This window comes from Pongo pygmaeus, chromosome 13, assembly GCF_028885625.2.
Source record: "Pongo pygmaeus isolate AG05252 chromosome 13, NHGRI_mPonPyg2-v2.0_pri, whole genome shotgun sequence".
NCBI classification, from domain to species: Eukaryota; Metazoa; Chordata; class Mammalia; order Primates; family Hominidae; genus Pongo; species Pongo pygmaeus.
In genome coordinates this window covers 60,344,778-60,366,929 of record NC_072386.2, presented here as the reverse complement: position 1 = coordinate 60,366,929, position 22,152 = coordinate 60,344,778, and the positions used below count along the sequence as shown (strand labels likewise).

The 22,152-nt window shown below is 39.1% G+C and overlaps 1 protein-coding gene across 19 annotated transcripts in view; it reads left to right on the top strand.

Annotated features, from left to right (window-relative positions):
• Nucleotides 1-22,152, top strand: part of TRPM3 (transient receptor potential cation channel subfamily M member 3) — a 904,985-nt gene that overhangs the window by 686,000 nt on the left and 196,833 nt on the right. For all 19 annotated transcript variants that reach the window (XM_054501730.1, XM_054501720.1, XM_054501728.1 and 16 more), the window contains one exon: nt 2,851-2,974. In XM_054501730.1, coding sequence (XP_054357705.1) covers nt 2,851-2,974 — 124 coding nt within the window. The remainder of the gene's footprint in view (nt 1-2,850; nt 2,975-22,152) is intronic.

Sequence of the window (22,152 nt, the reverse complement as noted above, 5' to 3'; positions counted from 1 at the left end):
GTCTTTCAGCTTCCTAACCACTGAAACCCATAATCGGCTAAATTGCACATCATTCCTCAATTTTTAGAAAGTGACAGATTGGATACAAGTGTCAGACAGATCCCTCATGCAGATAATGACCTTGGGGAGCTGGGATTTCATTACAGATGGTTGGTAGTAGAAAACAAATTCTGAGTTGTTATCAAAATTAAACACCTGCAGATGAATGATTACATCTATCAAGTGGCTAATCAGGAGAATCCTTTCTGTTGTTAATCACGTACAACATCAATGGATGCTTGATACTGAAGAGCTCTCTAGACTCATCCACTTGGGTTACCTGTCAGGTAGACACATGCCTAGGTCTGAGTGTGCATGTCTTTACTTTTCAAGAAAATTAATTGGCAACACAAATGTGATCATGTCACCCTTCTGCTTAAATCTTTCAATGGCTTTTCATTGTCTGGGGGATAAAACCTAAAATCTCTATAACATCACCTTCAAAGTCCCCATTGATCTTGTTCCTGCTCACTCCCTCTGCAGCCCTATTTTTTTCCACTCTTTAATTTGCTCTCTCAGCTCCAGCCATACTGACCTTTTATTTTTTCCAGACTGGGCCCGTTCATGCCATTTTGTCTGCTGTTAATTCTCTTACCCAACCCTACCAACCCCAACTATGCCGATGCTCATTCATTCATGTCTCAGATAAAACAGCACTTCCTCAGAAGAGTCTTCCCTGAACCCCTTAGATTAGATTAGATTCATTTGCCACAAGCTTCTCTACTTCTTTTCCACTGACAATCGTGGTTGAATTGCTGATTCACATCTTTCTACTCCACTGGCGCATAAGCTCGTTGAAGGCTGGGAGTGCATATATAGCTCCTCTGTTCCTGGCACATCCTAGTGTATGGCACTAAGTAGACATTCACTATGCATTTGTTGAATGTCTAAACAAATGAATGAATGAATAAATGATTTCAATCTGGTCCACAGCTAAGACCACAGAGTCATTCAGAATAATTAAGGTAATCTTAAGAGAGGATTTGGCATTATTTTTTTCAACCATCCTCTTTTTCTACATATAAATTTTTTTAGACAGGTTCTGGCCCTGTCACCCAGGCTGGAGTACAGTGGTGTGATCTTGGCTCACTGCCTCCCTGGCTCAAGTGGTCCCCCCACCTCAGCATCTCAAGTAGCTGGGACTACAGGCATGCACCACGATGCCCAACTAACTTTTCTAATTTTTTGTAGAGACAAAGTCTCACTGTATTGCCCAGGCTGATCTCGAACTCCTGGGCTCAAGTGATTCACCTGCCTCAGCCTCCCAAGGTCCTAGGATTACAGGTGGGAGCCACAGCGCCCAGCCTAAATGTGTATATTCTTGATATAGAATATACACTTTGTAGGAGTGGGGGAAGGGGTGACCCAATCCTTCATCCAGCTGAGTGACCTTCCAGGATCGTTGGTATAGTTCTGTCATGAGGAATGCCACCCTCCTCAAAGCAGGGCCATCATAATATCCAACCTAGTGAGTTCAGATGAACCTCACATAAACTGGAGCACAGCAGGTCACTGATAGGAAGACATCTTCTGGCTCCCCATCTTGCCTTCTTTTAAGCGATAAAGTTTTTCTTGCTTTCATGTTGAAGGAAACTCCACAACTGCCTGCTCAAATAGCCACAGTGATGAAGAGAGGCAGTGGTGTGATCCACTTGGTGTAAACAGAGGCAACATGGTGTGGTGGAAACAGCCCTGGACAAATATTCAGAAGAACTAGGTTCTGATTCTGATAACTCTGTCACTTATTTGTTGCATGAACTTAAACATTGGGCTCTTTCTGGATAAAATGTCCTGCCTGTGAAATAGAACAAATCCCTTGTCTATAGAGTTCCTGTAATCAGCAACTGAGATAATTTATTTTACTATCTTATTTAGGAGTTGCTGATACTTTAATTATGAAAGCAATTTGTAATCTGTAAAATACTAGGTAAATTATGGTAATTTTGCCACTGGTCCTTGAGAGCAGTTTTGTCTTCCTGAATTTAAATAGTATCTGTTATTAATAAAGTGAGTTTTCCGTCCCTGCCATTTAATGGCTAGTGGAGAAAGCCCCGTTCTTACCAGGGTAATGAGAAAGAAGTTAAAAATTAGTTGTGATTGATTCATATTCAAGACACAATTGAGCATTGATTAGATATGATGCCTCTTTTCTATTTTCATTTATTCTTCTATAGCATAAAAGTATCTTTTAATCAGGTAGCCAATACTATACTGTCTTACTGTTCACTGTAACAGAGCAAAACCTTGACATAAATAATGAATACCTAAATCATAGGCCAGACAGGCTGCCACCTACATGAAATGATTTTTGGGAAAACATAATTCCTATTTCTGCTTATGGATGCTCAAAAACTTGTTAATGAAATACTGTCTTTATTTCCACAATTAGAGATGACGCTGCAATTTAAATCTCCTGTAGTACTGTTAGGAGATTTATATAGTACTGTTAAGAACAGTACTATAGCAAATTCTTACCAAGAAGATACAGATGATTAATTGAAGGTAATTTTTGATAAGCAAACTTGAGGAAAAGGGCATTAGACACATGCCATATGAAAAACAGAAAAATAAAATTAAAGTATCTAAATCAATCTTTCTACTTTGTTGGGTTCTGAGAGAGTAAAATTGATTTATTTTTAAATGCCTTCCTTTTCAAATTATCACAGGCGGGATACCTTTTGTGAGAAAAATACAGAAGTAACTCCTATCTAAAGTAAATCCTCATTATTTCCTCTTGAGCTCTGTATTTCTCAGAAATATGTGCTGAATAGGAGTTGGTTGACCTGCTTTTGACATTGTTTTTATTTGCAGACTGATAAATGAATCTTTGAGGGACCAGCTGTTGGTGACTATACAGAAGACTTTCACATACACTCGAACCCAAGCTCAGCATCTGTTCATCATCCTCATGGAGTGCATGAAGAAGAAGGAATTGGTAGGTAATTCCTCATGGGTGGCCAGCTGTCTCCACATTTTCAGTCATTTTCTTGAATCACACAACATTTTCTCAAATCATGCAACATTCTCTCTTTCTGGCCGAGCTTACAGCTCTCCTCAGGCTCCATTGGCTCCAGTAGCTTCCTCTCCTAAGTAACTGAGACACTGCTTTTACTGCCTTCGAGTTAATAAGGTGTGTGCAGCAGAGTTTTAGCATCATTTCCTTTTGGAGCTCATCCAAATGCTCTGACTGCCTCAACAAAACGAGTTGAAGTGATAAAATTGATCCCCTCCTGGAAAACGCTTCAGCTTGATCTTAGGTTTCGGATTTCATTTTGCTTGTAAGTCATGAACCACTGAGGAGCTTTGTGTCAAATAGCTTTAATGACAAAGGGTCCAGGCTGTTACACTAATCTGTACAGGTAGAAAACAGAGAAACGTACTCAAGAAATCCTGGAGGAATCTATAGCTACTGAAGTGTTTCTAAAATCAGTGCAAAATGTCTTACAAATGTGGTATGATCAGAGACCCTGTTAGGGTGAACAAAATCATGTGATTTTGTTCTCTACTTACTCAAACATTTAACAAGAACTTGCTATCTGCCAGGCAGGGAGCAAGATCTTTATGCATGTAAACTCATATGACCTTTGCAACTGTCCTGATGAGAGAGGTACAACTATTACCCTCATCTTACAGATGAGGAAACTCGGCTCATTTGATTAGTAAATGAGGAGCTAAGACTCAAAACCAGTGATGTTTAACCTCTGTATGGAGTATTTTTATTCAGAAAGTGTCTCACTGAAGCCAATGCAGTGGATCACCCACTCTGGGTAGATGCCCCCAGGCCTCAGCCAGAGAGACTATTCTCAAAGGTCAGTTAAACCCAACTGCTGAGAGAGATAGCAAAATGTTTAGAAAAAAAAAAAAAAGGAATTGATTAGAGTGGGCAAGACCCATCTCCAAAAAGCATCCACACAGCCCTTGTGAGAAACCTTTCAGCAGCTTCCAGGTTTGGGATGAGATGAGTGAAGATGAGAAGAATAAGACAATACCTAGGTACACAGTCTGGCTGCCCCATATATAGAAGCCAGCGAGCGGGTGGGGCACACGGTCATGGCTGCTGTCATTCCAGGAGAACTCTACTACGCACAAAGGTACCACCCACATGTGACATCCTCCCATCTCGGATGTTGTTAGTTCATGGTGTTGCAGCTCGGATACTTCCTCTATCCAGGGAGGCACTGAAGCCCTGAGCTTCTACATGCCACAGTAGGGATTATCTTCTGAGTACTGATGCTTTTCCAATGCTGAGGCCAATTCTAATTGAGAAACCTTACCAGGACTATACATTTCAGCAGTCCTGCAAATTTTCTAGAAAGGCAGCTAGGAGCAAAATTCTAGGAACCAGCGGGAAGTCATAAAACCAAATGAGGATGAATGAACTTTTCTAGGTATTTCATGGGACTGTTTTTGCAGAATTCTGCCTCAATTTCATGTTGTTTAATCATGGTCTCTGCTGAAAAAGTTAACTGCATTTTAATGCAAGTTATTTGTTATAAGAAATGTGAGGTATTCCTAACTCCAGGCTCAGGAAATGAGTTCTTTTTTTAAAAAATAATTTTTTTAAATTATACTTTAAGTTCTGGGATACTTGTGTAGAACGTGCAGGCTTGTTAAGCAGGTATACATGTGCTGCACCAATCAACCCATCATCTACATTAGATATTTCTCCTAATGCTATCCCTCCCCTAGCCCCCCACCACCTGAGAGGCCCTGGTTTGCAATGTTACCCTTCCTGTGTCCATGTGTTCTTATTGTTCAGCTCCCACTTATGAGTGAGAACATGTGGTATTTTGTTTTCTGTTCTTGTGTTAGTTTGCTGAGAATGATGGTTTCCAGCTTCATCCATGTCCCTGCAAAAAACATGAACCCATCCTTTTTTATGGCTGCATAGTATTCCATGGTATATATGTGCCACATTTTCTTTATCCAGTCTATCATTGATGGACATTTGGGTTGGTTCCAAGTCTTTGCTATCGTGAACAGTGCTGCAATAAAAATACTTGTGCAAGTGTCTTTATAGTAGAATGATTTAAAATCCTTTGGGTACATACCCAGTAATGGGATTGCTGGTTCAAATGGTATTTCTGGTTCTAGATCCTTGAGGAAATGCCACACTGTCTTCCAGAATGATTGAACTAATATGCACTCCCACCAACAGTGTAAAAGTGTTCCTATTTCTCCCCATCCTCTCCAGCATCTGTTGTTTCCTGATTTTTTAATGATTGCCATTCTAACTGGAGTGAGATGGTATCTCATTGTAGTTTTGATTTGCATTTCTCTAATGACCAGTGATGATGAGCTTTTTTCCATATGTTTGTTGGCTGCATAAATGTCTTCTTTTGAGGATTGTCTGTTCATATCCTTTGCCCACTTTTTGATAGGGTTGTTTTGTTTTTTTCTTGTAAATGTGTTTAAGTTTTTTGTAGATTCTGGATATTAGCCCTTTGTCAGATGGATAGATTGCAAAAATTTTATCTCATTCTGTAGGTTGTCTGTTCATTCTGATGATAGTTTCTCTTGCTATGCAGAAGCTCTTTAGTTTGATTAGATCCCATTTGTCAATTTTGGCTTATGTTGCCATTGCTTTTGGTGTTTTAGTCATGAAGTCCTTGCCCATGCCTATGTCCTGAATGGTATTGCCTAGGTTTTCTTCTAGGGTTTTTATGGTTTTAGGTCTAACATTTAAGTCTGTAATCCATCTTGAATTGATTTTTGTATAAGGTGTAAGGAAGGGGTTCAGTTTCAGTTTTCTGCATATGGCTATCCAGTTTTCCCAACACCATTTATTAAATAGGGAATCCTTTCCCCATTGCTTGTTTTTGTCAAGTTTGTCGAAGATCAGATGGTTGTAGATTTGTGGCATTATTTCTGAGGCCTCTGTTCTGTTCCAGTGGTGTGTTTATCTGTTTTGGCACTACTACCATGCTGTTATGGTTACTGTAGCCTCGCAGTATAGTTTGAAGCCAGGTAGCGTGATGCCTCCAGCTTTGTTCTTTTTGCTTAGGACTGTCTTGGCTATGCAGGCTCTTTTTTGGCTCCATATGAAATTTAAAGTAGTTTTTCCTAATTCTGTGAAGAAAGTCAATGGTAGCTTGACGGGGATAGCATTAAATCTATAAATTACTTTGGGCAATATGACCATTTTCACAATATTGATTCTTCCTATCCATGAGCATGGAATGTTTTTCCATTTGATTGTGTCCTTTCTTATTTCCTTGAGCAGTGGTTTGTAGTTCTCCTTGAACAGGTCCTTCACATCCCTTGTAAGTTGGATTCCTAGGTATTTTATTCTCTTTGTAGCAATTGTGAATGGGAGTTCACTCATGATTTGGCTCTCTGTTTGTCTCGTATTGTTATATAGGGATGCTTGTGATTTTTGCACATTGATTTTGTATCCTGAGAGTTTGCTGAAGTTGCTTATCAGCTTAAGGAGATTTTGGGCTGAGACGATGGGTTTTCTAAATATACAATCGTGTCATCTGCAAACACAGACAATTTGACTTTCTCTCTTCCTATTTGAATACGCTTTATTTCTTTCTCTTGCCTGATTGCCCTGGCCAGAACTTCCAATACTATGTTGAATAGGAGTGGTGAGAGAGGGCATCCTTGTCTTGTGCCAGTTCTCAAAGGGAATGCTTCCAGCTTTTGCACATTCAGTATAATATTGGCTGTGGGTTTGTCATAAATAGCTCTTATTATTTTGAGATACATTCTATCAATACCTAGTTTATTGAGAGTTTTTAGCATGAAGGGGTGTTAAATTTTATCGAAGCCCTTTTCTGCATCTATTGAGATAATCATGTGGTTTTTGTCATTGGTTCTGTTTATGTGTTGGATTACGTTTATTGATATGCGTATGTTGAACCAGACCAGGGATGAAGCTGACTTTATCGTGGTGGATAAGCTTTCTGATGTGCTGCTGGATTTGATTTGCCAGTATTTTATCGACGATTTTCTCACTGATGTTCACCAGGGATATTGGCCTGAAATTTTCTTTTTTTGTTGTTGTGTCTCTGCCAGGTTTTGGTATCAGGATGATGCTGGCCTCATAAAATGAGTTATAGAGGAGTCCCTCTTTTTCTATTGTTTGGAATAGTTTCAGAAGGACTGGTACCAGCTCCCCTTTTTACCTGTGGTAGAATTTGGCTGTGAATCCATCTGGCCCCGGGCTTTTATTGGTTGGTAGGCTATTAATTACTGCCTCAATTTCAGAACTTGTTTTTGGTCTATTCAGGGATTCGACTTCTTCCTGGTTTAGTCTTGGGAGGGTGTATGTGTCCAGGAATTTATCCATTTCTTCTAGATTTTCTAGTTTATTTGCGTAGATGTGTTTATAGCATTATCTGATAGTAGTTTGTACTTCTGTGGGATCAGTGGTGATATCCCCTTTATCATTTTTATTGTGTCTATTCGATTCTTCTTTCTTTTCTTCTTTATTAGTCTTGCTAGCAGTCTATTTTGTTGATCATTTCAGAAAACCACCTCCTGGATTCATTGATTTTTTGAAGGGTTTTTCGTGTCTCTATCTCCTTCAGTTCTGCTCTGATCTTAGTTATTTCTTGTCTTCTGCTAGCTTTTGAATTTGTTTGCTCTTGCTTCTCTGGTTCTTTTAATTGCAATGTTAGGGTATCGATTTTAGATCTTTTCCACTTTCTCCTGTGGGCATTTAGTGCTACATGTTTACCTCTAAACACTGCTTCAGCTGTGTCCCAGAGATTCTGGTATGTTGTGTCTTTCTTCTCACTGGTTTCAAAGAACTTGTTTATTTCTGCCTTAATTTCATTATTTACCCAGTAGTCGCTCAGGAGCAGGTTGTTCAGTTTCCATGTAGTTGTGTGGTTTGAATGAGTTCTTTAATCCTGAGTTCTAATTTGATTGCACTGTGGTCTGAGAGACTGTTGGTTTCCGTTCTTTTGAGTTTCCTGAGGAGTGTTTTCCTTCCAATAATGTGGCCAATTTTAGAATAAGTGTGATGTGGTGCTGAGAAGAATGTACGTTCTGTTGATTTGGGGTGGAGAGTTCTGTAGATGTCCATTAGGTCTGCTTGGTCCAGAGGTGAGTTCAAGTCCTGAATATCCTTGTTATTTTTTTATCTCATTGATCTGTCTAATATTGACAATGGGAGTATTAAAATCTTCCACTATTATTATGTGGGAGTCTAAGTCTCTTTATAGGTCTCTAAGAACTTGCTTTATGAATCTGGGTGCTCCTGTATTGGGTGCATATATGTTTAGGATAGTTAGCTTGTCTTGTTGCATTGATCCCTTTACCATTCATTATGTAATGCCCTTCTTTGTTTTTTTTGGTCTTGGTTGGTTTAAAGTCTGTTTTATCAGAGATTAGGATTATAAACCCTGCTTTTTTGTTTTTTGTTTTTGTTTTTGTTTTTGTTTTGCTTTCCATTTGCTTGGTAAATATTCCTCCATCCCTTTATTTTGAGCCTATGTGTGTCTTTGCACGTGAGATAGGTCTCCAGAATACAGCATACCGATGGGTCTCAAAGTTTGTGTCTTTTAATTGGGGCATTTAGCCTGTTTATATTTAAGGTTAATGTTGCTATGTGTGAATTTGATCCAGTTATTATGATGCTAGCTGGTTATTTTGCCCGTTAGTTGATGCAGTTTCTTCATAGTGTCAATGGGTCTTTACAATTTGGTATGTTTTTGCAGTGGCTAGTACAAATATGGTTTTTCCTTTCCATATTTAGCGCCTCCTTCAGGAGCTCTGGTGAGGCAGGCCTGGTGGTGACAAAATCTCTCAGCATTTGCTTGTCTGTAAAAGATTTTATTTCTTCTTCACTTGTGAAGCTTAGTTTGGCTGGATATGAAATTCTGGGTTGAAAATTCTTTTCTTTAAGAATGTTGATGGCTGGGCACGGTGGCTCACACCTGTAATCCTAGCACTTTGGGAGGCCGAGGCAGGCGGATCACCTGAGGTCAGGAGTTCGAGACCAGCCTCAACATGGAGAAATCCCATCTCTACTAAAAATACAAAATTAGCTGGGCGTGGTGGTGCATGCCTGTAATCCCAGCTACTCAGGAGGCTGAGGCAGGAGAATTGCTTGAACCTGGGAGGCAGAGGTTGCAGTGAGCCGAGATCGCACCATTGCACTCCAGCCTGGGCAACAAGAGCGAAACTCCGTCTCAAAAACAACAACAACAAAAAAAAAAAGAATGTTGAATCTTGGCCCCCATTCTCTTCCGACTTGTAGGGTTTCTGCAAGAGATCTGCTGTTAGTCTGATGGGCTTCCCTTTGTGGGTAACCGGACCTTTCTCTCTGGCTGCCCTTAACATTTTTTCCTTCATTTCAACCTTGGTGAATCTGACAATTATGTGTCTTGTGGTTGCTCTTCTTGAGGAGTATCTTTGTGGTGTTCTCTGTATTTCCTAAATTTGAATGTTGGCCTGTGTGTTCTTAACAAGCAACAATTTATCTCCACATCCGGCCAAAAATAAGTTAGAAATTTTTAAATCAAAATTACAGTATAACTATAATTTCAAATTTTGAGGGACTACTTATGTGCATGGACGGTACCAGATGCCTTGAAAATAAGGTAGACACAAAGTAGGCATTGTTTTCTCCTCTTGCAGACACCAGGAAAGGAACTGAGGCTAAGAGAGGTGGGGAGATGTACAGAGCCAGGAAGAGCCAAGCTAGGACTGTCTTGTTGCAGACCCCGTGTTTTCTACTCATTACGCTCCATAGCATAGCACGCAAAACAAGGAGGCATTGCATCGTCATAGAGTTTCTCTTTTCTCTTATATCCTTCAAGTTTCTTTTGATTCCCCTTACAAACTATGTGGGGTATAATATTATGAGGCCAGTCTAACCATTGCCAAGTTTGGCTAAGCTATTTCGTTCTAGAGTTGATGTGACATCTTTCTCATCCCAGCACTTAAATGACTTACATAATAAAGCCTGCACTATGGATGGGCCTCTGGGTGGTGTGGCCTCATGACAAATATGCCTTGGGCCTGCAATTTGTGGGGCAGCCCCACATGACATCTTCACACAGAGATACTGCTTCACACAGCCTCACGACATCTTCACACAGAGATACTGCTGTACTTTCTGCTCATTTCATATAGATCTTGAAGAAATTCACTCCTCTGCTTACTCAAAACCTGTCCCCTTTAAAAAAGATATATCCTTCTAGAAATCAACCTGGAACCTAAGTTCTATCATTGTTTTCAGGTAAAGAATAGAAATTAACGAGATAAAGACTATCTACAACATATTCATTTGGGAACAGATGTCACAGATCAGGGGTCTCTCTATTATCTTCCTCCTCAAGAGGGGTCTGGTCATAAAGAATATCAAGACCAGGAAAAGAGGACACAGGTGGCCTGCACACAGTGAGGCTGATTATGTGCATAGAAACCAAGAGCCTTATGTTCCAGAGGGCAGTGCCAGCTCCTTTTCTGCTGCTGCCTCCTGGAGCTCCTGTCTGTCCTCTGAGCTTCTGCAGAAGCCTTCCTCTATCGCCACTGCCAAACCACCAGCCCCAGACTGGGGCAGTATATTTGCTTTTGATACCCTGGAGTGTAGGAGGACCACTTAGACTTGGCACCTTGTAAGCCCCATGGTTGTGTGGCCCTAAACAAGTCATGGTGATGACAACACCAGCCCTGCTCCTAGTTCACCACCTTCTGCTTCCACACTGGTGACTCCTTATCATTCACTCTACTCCCCTGACAGCGGCCAGACCTCCTAGCATCCGATCAGTTCATCTTTCCATCTCTTCCCAGTCACACCTGGGAATCATGCCTCCACTCAAAGCCTTGCTGCTCCAAAATCTAAGACTTTAAAATCTACTCCCCACTCCAAAGATAACTGCCCTACCTTCCCCCTCCCACCACTTCATTCATATTGAACCTGAACCTGGATGCCAGGCTTCTCTGTTCACGAGCCTGAGATCAAACACCTCAAGCAATCTGTGTAAAAACACGTTCAAAATAGTTTTCTTTACCTTGTGCCTTGTTGAGAGTTTGCACTATGTCTTTCCACCCTCCCTGCTCCCATCTGGGTTCCCTCATCTGTCAATTACTCTATTCTATGTGCCTGATGCTTCTCGTACCACTCCCAAAGCTGAGTCATTTGGTCTAATTCGATTAGGCTTTCAATAACGCCAGCCAGTCCTGGTATTTATCTCTAATCGATAGGCTCTCCTATTCCCTACAATCATTGTTCTAAATCTTTTATATTCTTTTCAAGTTTCAAACCACAGCCACTTCCTCTTATTCTTTTTATATATGTTAAATACTAATCTTTTGTTGGTTGTGTTACAGATACATTTTCTCAATTTGGAGCTTGTTTTTTCACTTTTTTTTTTGATGTACTTTGATAAATAGAAATTCTCAAATTTAATGTACAGTCATGCATTACTTAACAATGGGGATACATCCTGAGAAATGTGTCGTTAGGCTATTTCGTTGTTGTATGAACATCATAGGGTATTTCTTTTCTTTTTTTTTTTGAGACAGAGTCTTGCTCTGTCACCCAGGATGGAGTGCAGTGGCGTGATCTCGGCTCACTGCAACCTCCACCTCCCAGGTTCAAGCAATTCTCCTGCCTCAGCCTCCCAAGTAGCTTTTGGGAGTGCCAGCCACCACACTCAGCTAATTTTTGTACTTTTAGTAGAGATGGGGTTTCACCATGTTGGCCAGGCTGGTCTCGAACTCCTGACCTCAGGTGATCCGCCCACCTCGGCCTGCCAAAGTGCTGGGAGTACAGGCATGAGCCACCACGCCCAGCCCATAGAGTGTATTTCTAAAAACCTAGACAACATAGCCTACTACACACCTAGGTTCTATGGTATAGCCTATTTGTCCCTAAGCTACAAACTTGAATGGCATATTACAGTTCTGAATACTGTAGGCAATTGTAACACAATGGTAGGTATTTGTGTATCTAAACATATCTAAAGATAAAAAGATACAATAAAAATACAATATTATAATCTTATGGCACCACTGTCACATACACATCATTGACTGAAACATCATTATGCAGCCTATGACTGTAGTTAAATGTATCAGCCTTTTTTATGTTTTGTGCTTTTTGCCTCTTGTTTAATAAACTCTTCTTTACCCAAATATCAAAAATACATTCCTTCTATATATTCTACTAAAATGTGTCTAGTTTCACCTTCAACATTAAATCTGTAACCCATCCATAACTGATTTTTTTTGTGTATGATATGAAGTGGAGATCCATATGGATGACTAGCTGACCTTGCGTCATTTATTTAATGCTCCGTTCTTATGTCACATAATGCCAGCTCTTTCATAAAGCAGGTTTCCACCTATACATGAGCCTTTCTGGCTTCCCTACTTGCCTAGTCCTTCCCTGGTGCCCTACTTTTCTAATCAGTGTAACTTTATAATAAGCCCTGATGTATGATAGGGCAAGTCACACTCCTTGTGACACTTCTCCAGAGTTGCCAACTATTTTAGCCCTTTGCTCTTATAGATAAATTTTAAACTCAGCCTTTCAGGTTGCATGTACATGTGCATGCACACACACACACACACAAACACACACACACACACACATTGTTGAGATGTGGATTGAAATTGCATTGAAATTAAAGATTCATTCTTCTCATGCTCAACAGAAGACTCCTCCTTAAAGGAAATCAAAGGTCATAAATGTAAGCTCCTCTACTTTCTTCTCCTTTATCCCAGTGTGACTATATCTTGAGCCATGCCTTTTTTTTCTATGTAGTATCAGAGGAAGTAGTGCGCCTCTTCTTCTCTACAGTCATTCTCTAAACAGGCAACACATCCCATCACTTTGCATTTCCTCCATAATTTTTTCTCTAGAAAATGTACATTTCTTGAACAGTAACTATTACTCCCTCTGCATTGAGTTCTACTTCTGTCTTTTCTACCTTCCTAAAATTTCAATGACATTGTACTTTTCTGCTAGTCCTCCAACTTTTCTGTTTCTCCTCTTTTCCTTACATTTCTCATTACTTTCATCCATAAATGTGGACATTACCTGAAACTTCTTTTTTCTCGGTCCTTTTGTTCTTTGTGTCATTTTTTGAAGAAGCAATTTTAAGTCTCCTATCATGGGAGATTGTGTCAATTTCTCTTTAAAATTCTGTCAAATTTTTGCTTTATATATTTTGAGATGATGTTGTTAGGCTTGTAAGTTTTTAGACTAGCTATATTTCCTGGTGAAATATTTTTCTATCATTATTCAGAGACTTTATTTATTCCTGACAATGCTTTGTCTTGCATTTCAGTTCATCTGATATTAATCCACTTACATCAACTTCTTTTAGTTCATACTTTCCCAATATAGGAAATTTTCATGCTTTTTCTCCTTTTATTTTCAGCTTTTCTGCACCCTATATGTTAAATGAGTTTCTTAAAAATTATATATAGCTTTTGTTTTTAATATCATATTAGATGCTCTATTTTTAGTGGTAAATTAGTCTAAGTGCATGTATTCTGTGCTAATTACCCTGAATACATTTTAAATTTCATTCATTTATTCAGTAAGATAGTCTCAATTGCTAAGTCTCATTTAGGTATTTCATTATAAGACCTTTTTTTTTTTGTCTTGGTAATATCATACATCTCCTGTTGGCTTCACCAACAATCTCACTGGAGATTATTCACAAAACTATTTCTGGCCTTAACCTTGCTCTCTCAATCTCTCCAACCATACTTACAGCTTGCGCTTGGATGTCTCACCTGGTTGTCCCATCATTACTTCAACTTCTACATGTCCAGAAACAAAATCAGCCTATCCAACATCCTCCGGTGCTTCCCAGCCCTACATCTCCACAATGTTTCCCCTTCCAATTCTCATTTCATTTTCTCAGTCTTGAAAGCTTCAGTTCCCCTATCCTCATTGCACCGCCACCAGTCAATTGTGGCCAAGTTATTCTGAGTTTCTTTCAGCAGTGTCTCTCACATCTGCCTGCTCTACTTCGATTCCAGTGCCATCATCCTCATTCTGAGCCTCAGTTTTCTTCACCAGGGCCATTATTCTGTGTTGCTACCTAGTCCCAGAAAGGAAACCTTGTTGTCCATCCTCCAAGCTATTCCACACACTCCTCCAGGCTTGATGCTTGAGGCCCAGGCATGACTTGTTAACTTCTTTGCTCAGATAGTTTCAAGGACTTGATTTTGCTACTGACAAGTGTCCGAACTATTTAATGTGGCTTTGAGGCCTTCCACAGTCTGAATGCAGTCTGGACGAATCTCCACACTTCCATTACTTCTTTTTACCACCCTGTTTCCCAGCCTATAATTTAGGCTTTCCAAACTCCCATACTTTCTTTCATCTGGGAAAAGATTCTCTTCTGCTGCCATTTCCACTTCCATGATCACATGAAACTGCGAGCATCCAGCTATGACATCTCACAACTGCTTACTCTGATTTTCAACAGAAAAATGCATAGTACAATCTTACAGTACAGCCTAGTAGCCTATGTCTAAGCTGCGTGTTGGTGAAAGCTGTTATATATCGTTGCTTCTGTAGGGACCCTGACGCTATTTATGATGTGCGTAACCTCTACTAGAATTAGTTGGTTATCACAACCCAGATTAAATAGTAATTATTTTAAATGAGATACATGCAGTGACTGTCAAGAAAGAGAAAGGGAGAGAGATTTCAATAATTAGCCATTGAATCTACATCTGGGTCAAATGGACTTTATCCATTATGCTTCTCTTACCAAATGAAATATTCATATGCCAGACTTCTTTTTCCATAAAGGTGAAATGTTAGCTCATATTTAATTATGTTCAAAGATAAAAATTAAATAAAGCACGAATAACTTTATACTAATTTGTTGCCTTCTCCAGGATGACTTCATTTTAGTACTACTTGTTTATGAAATATAGGAAATAATCTGACTTTTATTCTTCTTATCTCAGAACCTAGAGCACATTTCAGTTTTCTGACTTTATTACTACACAGTTTTTGGTAAATTGCTTTAACGATTTTAATAAGTGGGATGTTATTTGCTATTTCTTAACTCTGCCCTATAGTTTCCAAAATAAGATAGTTGTCCAATGGCTTATTTTGGATTTGTGCTAGTTATTGAGTATTTATTGGTGCACTCATGGCCTGAATGTAAAAAGAAAAAAAATAGCTTTCTAATCAAAATTTATGTGGTAAAATTACTTTAACATCTTAATTTCTGGACTATATCTTGGGGGTTTTTGTAATGTACTTCGCAGACTTTATAGTATGGTAACATGGGCTTCCTACTTCCCTACAGCTGGTTCTCATTTGCAATAATGATTCTAAAATCAAGAAGCAAACATTGCAACTAGAGTACTAAGTCCGTTTATCCAGTACATCAATTCAGGATACACAGGAATGAAAATAAACCAACTTTTGTCTGGACACAGTGGCTCATGCCCATAGTCCCAGGACATTGGGACTATATATTAGTAATGGGAGGCTGAGAAGTGTGGATCACTTGAGCCCAGGAGTTTGAGACCAGCCTGGGCAACATAGCAAAACCCTATCTCCACACAAAAAAAAAATACAGAAATGAACTGGTTGTGTTGGCATGCAACTGGAGTTCTAGCTAAATATCCTAAGCCTGGGAGTTTGAGGCTGCAGTGAACTGAGATCACACCACTGCACTCCAGCCCAAGGGACAGAGCAAGACCCTGTCTCAAAAAAATAAAAAACAAAATAAACTAATTTTTTCTTAACCCTCATCAGTCAAGAAGTCTCCAGGGACCATTGTTTTAGTCTGTTCAGGCTGCTATAATGAAATACCATAATCTGGGTAGTTTATAAACAACAGAGATTTATTGTTCACAGTTCTGGAGGCTGGACAGTCCAAGATCAAGACTCTGGCAGATTCAGTATCTGGTTAGGGCCCACTTTCTCATAAATGGTACATTCTTGCTGCATCTTCATGTGGTGGAGGGGGCAAGCAAGCTTCCTCAGGCCTTTTTCTTAAGGGCACTAATCCCATTCATCAGGGCAAAGACCTCAGGACCTAATCACTTCTCAAAGGCCCCACCTCCTAATACCATCATCTTGGTGATTAAGAGTCAATATGAATTTGAAGGAGACACAAATATTCAAATCCTAGCAATCACATATCCACCAGTTGACATGGAGAAGAAGTACTTTGAGGAGAGTTAGAAGAGACTTGGCGTCTACCTTTATTTAGAACATAATAGACATACAACATGAGAAGGTAAACTTAAGGGCTAGGTCACTGTTGTACCCTGGCACCTATGGCTCTAATACCTCATTATCACTACATTATCTCTTGGGCAGGGCAGCATAAGGCAAGCAAAAGCCAAGGACGTACAAATTGTGCTAATGGAATAAATGGAAGCAAAGATATTAGGCCATCACTTTTGCAACCTTTTTAGTAAATTTTCTATAGCATTTGAGGCTGTCAGCTTCCTCTTCTTAAAGTTACTTTCCTGTGAATTTCATGTTAGATTCTCAATTTTCTGTTTCTTTAACACTTCTGTTACCATTCATTTTCTTTTTCCATTGTTAGATCCTCTTCTTCCTCACCACTCTAAAAACAAATGTTTAACTATGATCAATTATTGGCTCTTTTCCCTTTCACTCACTATTGTGACTTCAATTACCATTTTAATCAAGACAATTCCCAAATGCACAAATATCTAGCCTTGCTTTCCCCTGGCTCCTGCATTTCCAAGTTCCACTCTCGCTCATACCCTCATTCTTCCTTGCCTAGACTATTACTATTCCCTATGAACTTGGTCGCCTAGTCCAAAATCCCCCTAACGATGCATCCTACACACTGCAGGGGTTGGCAAACTTTTCTGTAAAGTGGCAAATAGTAAATATTTCAAGTTTTGCATACCAGATACAGTCTCTGTCACATACTGTTCTTTGTTTGCTTTCTTGTTTTTCAACAACCCTTTAAAATGTAAAAATCATTCTCAGGTTACTGGTCACAGAAAAACAGACCATAAAACAAATTTGACCCACAGGCAGTGGTTTGCTGGCCCCTTGCCAAAGAAATGCCTGATAGCCCTTGTTGAAGCACAGAACCAATCATATCACTCTTTTGAAAGTAAAGTAGAATGTTTTGCCTGCAGTTTCAGTCCAAAATTCCATTGCTTCTTTATGGATTCATCACACTAACCAAATAGATCTCCTTACAGTCATTTTTAAATTTTCTATTTCCCTGATACTGTTCAAGCTTAGAGCACTCTCTTTAGTCATATTCAATTGCCAAACCAATGCACATGTCTGCATTTGCATGTGTACACACACACACACGGAATCCATTTACCTCCTTTATTTGTAACTCTCTTGTGCTTGTCATTTATACTTTATTTATGTATATCTCTAACTTCCCATGCAAGCTCTTAAGAGCAGAATCTGTCTGATTCATTATGCTATATTTCTCTTGCACTCACTCTTGCCTAGTTGTGCTTAATACCATAGCATATATATAGCAGACACTCAATAAATCTGTAACAAATAAGTGAGTGAATGAATGGATGAATTCAGATGTATATACATTAATGGGGCTGATACATATTCAGTATCTATAAATTTTGTTAAAATCTCTACTAACACAGAGGCACAGCTCCTTAGGGAGTCACAAATTTGGTTTATGGGCTTGGATTTGATCCAGGTCCATCCACTTAAATTGTACAACCCACGGGAAGCAATCTAATGTGGGAATTGTAACCAAGTACTAGAAGCAGATAAACCTGGATTCCAACTCTGCCTTCATCACTCAAGTAGCCTAACCTGCATTGAGCCCTGGGATCCTCAGCTTTAAAATAGAGTGATAATTCCCATGTGTTCTGGAATCTGTCATACTTGGGGCTTCCTCCTTTTGGTCGAAACAATGGTTTGATTTTTTTTTTACCCCAATGTGATAAATATAGATATACCAAAAGATTTTGATCCAAGGGTGGCACATGCCCTGTATCCCCTATCAAATGCAAGGCCAAGAAGTATCCCAGTGTTACATGGCTTCCCATTCTCTGCAGGCCCTCAGGCTCCAGAACTGACGACTTTCCCTTAGACATTGGAGAAGACAGCAGAGGGCTATTGTCTGTGCCTTACAGATAAGTCTCTGGAGGCCAACTCCACTACCTTCCAGTGCAAAGAGATTTATTATGTTTATGAGAGTATGTTTGAAGCTGATGTTGGCATCCAATGACAACTCTCTTTCCACGTTTATGAAACTGAAGGCCAACTCTCTACCTACCCCTTAATAGACTCATAAAAACCAAGCAAGCATGATTTTTAAATGTTTCATCTCTCTCTCTCTTTTTTGTTTTTGTTTTTCAAATGGGAATCCTGTCTGTATCTGAGAAAGGAACAAAAAGTCGAAGATGTTTCTTGCTTGGAAAAATGGTAGTCTCTTACTACCATAAGCCGGAGATGGTCAGTGTTACTTGTCAGGTCAGGGTGTCAGCACCACATAGGATTTACTCCTCAGAATTGTCAGTACCCAACACCCTGATGCTGAGAGAGCTAAGTATTTAACTCTGATGTGTAAAGAATGTTGGCACAGTGTGTGGCTCCTAGGAAGCACTCAGTAATTGTTAACTGTAACTACAATTATTCTACATGTAACTACAGGGACTCATTAGATTATAAACACAGATGTTTCTTGTTCCTCTCATATTTTATCCAGTCTTAGTTAAAATTGTCAGTAGGGCGTACTTTGACTTTAGGACTTTTGATTTCATCTTCAGGTTCCATCTTCCCTTCTTGATCATTTTAGTGGACAGGGTACAATTAAGAGGAAGCATATATAATTTCCCAGGTGATAAGAAAGAAGCAAGCCAATGCCTTCCCTGTTTAACACCAATGACAAAACAAGCTCAACTGGCCTACTTATAGTCATAAGAGGAATCAAGCCTTTTATAGATGGGAAGGGACTTTTTTACACCAAATGGCTGAAAGTCATAGAGTCATGCATCAAGTTTAGAAAAGCTTTTTCTCCAACATAATGTTTGGGGAGAAATTGAAATGTTCTTTGAGATAGACACTGAATTGTACCAAAACTCCTTTTAAATGTTATCTGATTAACTCGTCATTTAGCATTAGGTATATCTCCTAAAGATATCCCTCCCCCCTCCCCCCCACCCCACAACAGTCCCCAGAGTGTGATGTTCCCCTTCCTGTGTCCATGTGTTCTCATTGTTCAATTCCCACCTATGAGTGAGAACATGCGGTGTTTGGTTTTTTGTTCTTGCGATAGTTTACTGAGAATGATGATTTCCAATTTTATCCATGTCCCTACAAAGGACATGAACTCATCATTTTTTATGGCTGCATAGTATTCCATGGTGTATATGTGCCACATTTTCTTAATCCAGTCTATCATTGTTGGACATTTGGGTTGGTTCCAAGTCTTTGCTATTGTGAATAATGCCGCAATAAACATACATGTGCATGTGTCTTTATAGCAGCATGATTTATAGTCCTTTGGGTATATACCCAGTAATGGGGTGGCTGGGTCAAATGGTATTTCTAGTTCTAGATCCCTGAGGAATCACCACACTGACTTCCACAAGGGTTGAACTAGTTTACAGTCCCACCAACAGTGTAAAAGTGTTCCTATTTCTCCACATCCTCTCCAGCACCGGTTGTTTCCTGACTTTTTAATGATTGCCATTCTAACTGGTATGAGATGGTATCTCACTGTGGTTTTGATTTGCATTTCTCTGATGGCCAGTGATGGTGAGCATTTTTTCATGTGTTTTTTGGCTGCATAAATGTCTTCTTTTGAGAAGTGTCTGTTCATGTCCTTCGCCCACTTTTTGATGGGTGCAGCACACCAGCATGGCACATGTATACATATGTAGTAACTAACCTGCACATTGTGCACATGTACCCTAAAACTTAAAGTATAATAATAATAAAATAAAAAAAAGTTATCCGAATATCATCTTAATAACATAATTTAAGTCCAAACATTTTAAATAAAATAGTGGAAAGAAGATAAAGAGGAAGAATTTTTCAACTCAAAATGTTTTCCGTTTGAGTTTTCAACATACGGTGGGTTACTGATAAATTTTTGAGGTTCTGAAACTCTTTTAAATTATTAGAATATCATTACTTTAGAAATAAGGGTGATGCAGTCTTTATAGTCAATTTGCCTGATTCAAATCCCAGATCTGCCATTTAATATACAACACTGGGCAAGTTATTTAACCTCTATATGTCTTAGTTTTCACCTCCAGAAAATTTAGATAATAATAATACCAATATTATGTCATTAATTATAAGGATTAAATGAGTTAACATATGCAAAGAACATAATAAGCACTCAATAAATATTTTTATTGTAACAATGGTGATGATGATGTCTATATAGCACTTTATGTTTAGCAAAGATGATTTTCATGTTATCTTGTTTGATACAAAAATCAACCTTGCTGAGGTCGGTATTAGTATCTCCATTTTACAGAGCGAAACCAAGACTCAAAGACAATAAGTGACAAGTTCAAGTTTGTTTAGTTAGTGGCAACTTTGTACTTAAACCAAGAGCATCTTTCTGCAAATCCTGGGCTCTTTCTACATTTTTTCATCTGATTCAATATTCTAATTATCAAGTATGATCAAGTTAAAATGACGGTAAAGTAGGAGCCCATTTTCTCTTTATTTCCAGAACAATCTGAATGAATATTAAACTGTGAGATTCACATGGAAAGAAAAGACTATCTTGTTGGCTGGTATTCTTGGAATACCTTCTGCCCCTATGTACCAGTCATTATATTTACAAGGAAAATGTAGGCACAGTGTCCAGACCACCCTGTAGTCTCACAAAATATTCATTGACATGAAAAACAAATATCAAGAAAATGTAATTTACACAATTCCTTTCCAAAACAGCCAATAATAATAACACCTTTTATCTACTGATGTGTAATAATGCTTATAGTGTATAAAGCTCTGTTCCATTCCTTGTGTCATTTGAGCTGCATAACAGTGGGACAAGAATTATGCTAGAACAATGAAACAGATTGGGGAAGACTATAGAAATGAAGAGCAAATATCCATTTGATTTCCTTTTTCTTTTTCTTTTCTCTTTTTACTTTTTTTTTTTTTTGAGACAGAGATTTTGCTTTTGTCACCCAGGCTGGGGTGCAGTGGCATGATCTCAGCTCACTGCCACCTCTGCCTCCCAGGTTCAAGTGATTCTTCTGCCTCAGCCTCCCAAGTAGCTGGAATTACAGGCACCCACTACCATGCCCAGCTCATTTTTGTATTTTTAGTAAAGGCGGGGCTTCACCATGTTGTCCAGGCTGGTCTCGAACTCCTGACCTCAGGTGATTCACCCACCTTGGCCTCCCAAAGAGCTGGGATTACGTGAGCCACTGTGCCCGGCCCCATTTGATTTTCAATCCCACTATCCAAGCCTCAAATTCTCTCTCATAACCAATGAACACACATAGAATTTTAATACCTCTGGCCTTTTTCAGCCATATTCCTCAAAAAAGATTGATAGATTAGAGGCAATGGAAAAATATAACTACCCTCTTTTACTGAGAAAAATTAATGGAAGTAATACAATCGATTAAATAAAAATAAAATATTATTGTATTATTTTATTCCTTGTAATAGCTTACTTACTAAATAATTTACATGACAATTGGTAGTTTGAGTTCTAACTCTAGGAAGGTCTTCCTAGAGACTGGAGGAGTACATCTCACACCTACTCTGCATTTCCACTCTGCATCCCTAGGCAGAATCTCACCAGGCCTGCCTAAACTACCCATCCCTGGCTGACCTCAGTGCCCCCTAGTCTCTCCATTCCAGTTGAAACAGGACAGCTGGATGACTCCCATTAAGGAGCAACTCTCATAATGTAACCTCCCACCCAATCGGAAACCCACATTACCCTTGCTGTGCTTCCCAAGGCAAGGAATGGCTATCACTGATTGCATAGGAGATCATTTTAGGTGGAATGTAAATTCATCTTTTTGTTTTCCGAGATATGTTTTCATTTGCATATATATGAAATAATTATAATAAAACACAAAGCCAAGGGTATTAGACCTAAGTAAATAAAAGTTTCAAAGGGGAATTAAAGAAGAAAAATATCTACTTATAGTGTTGGTACATCAATATGGCAAAAAGGTGAAGATTATACAAGCATGACT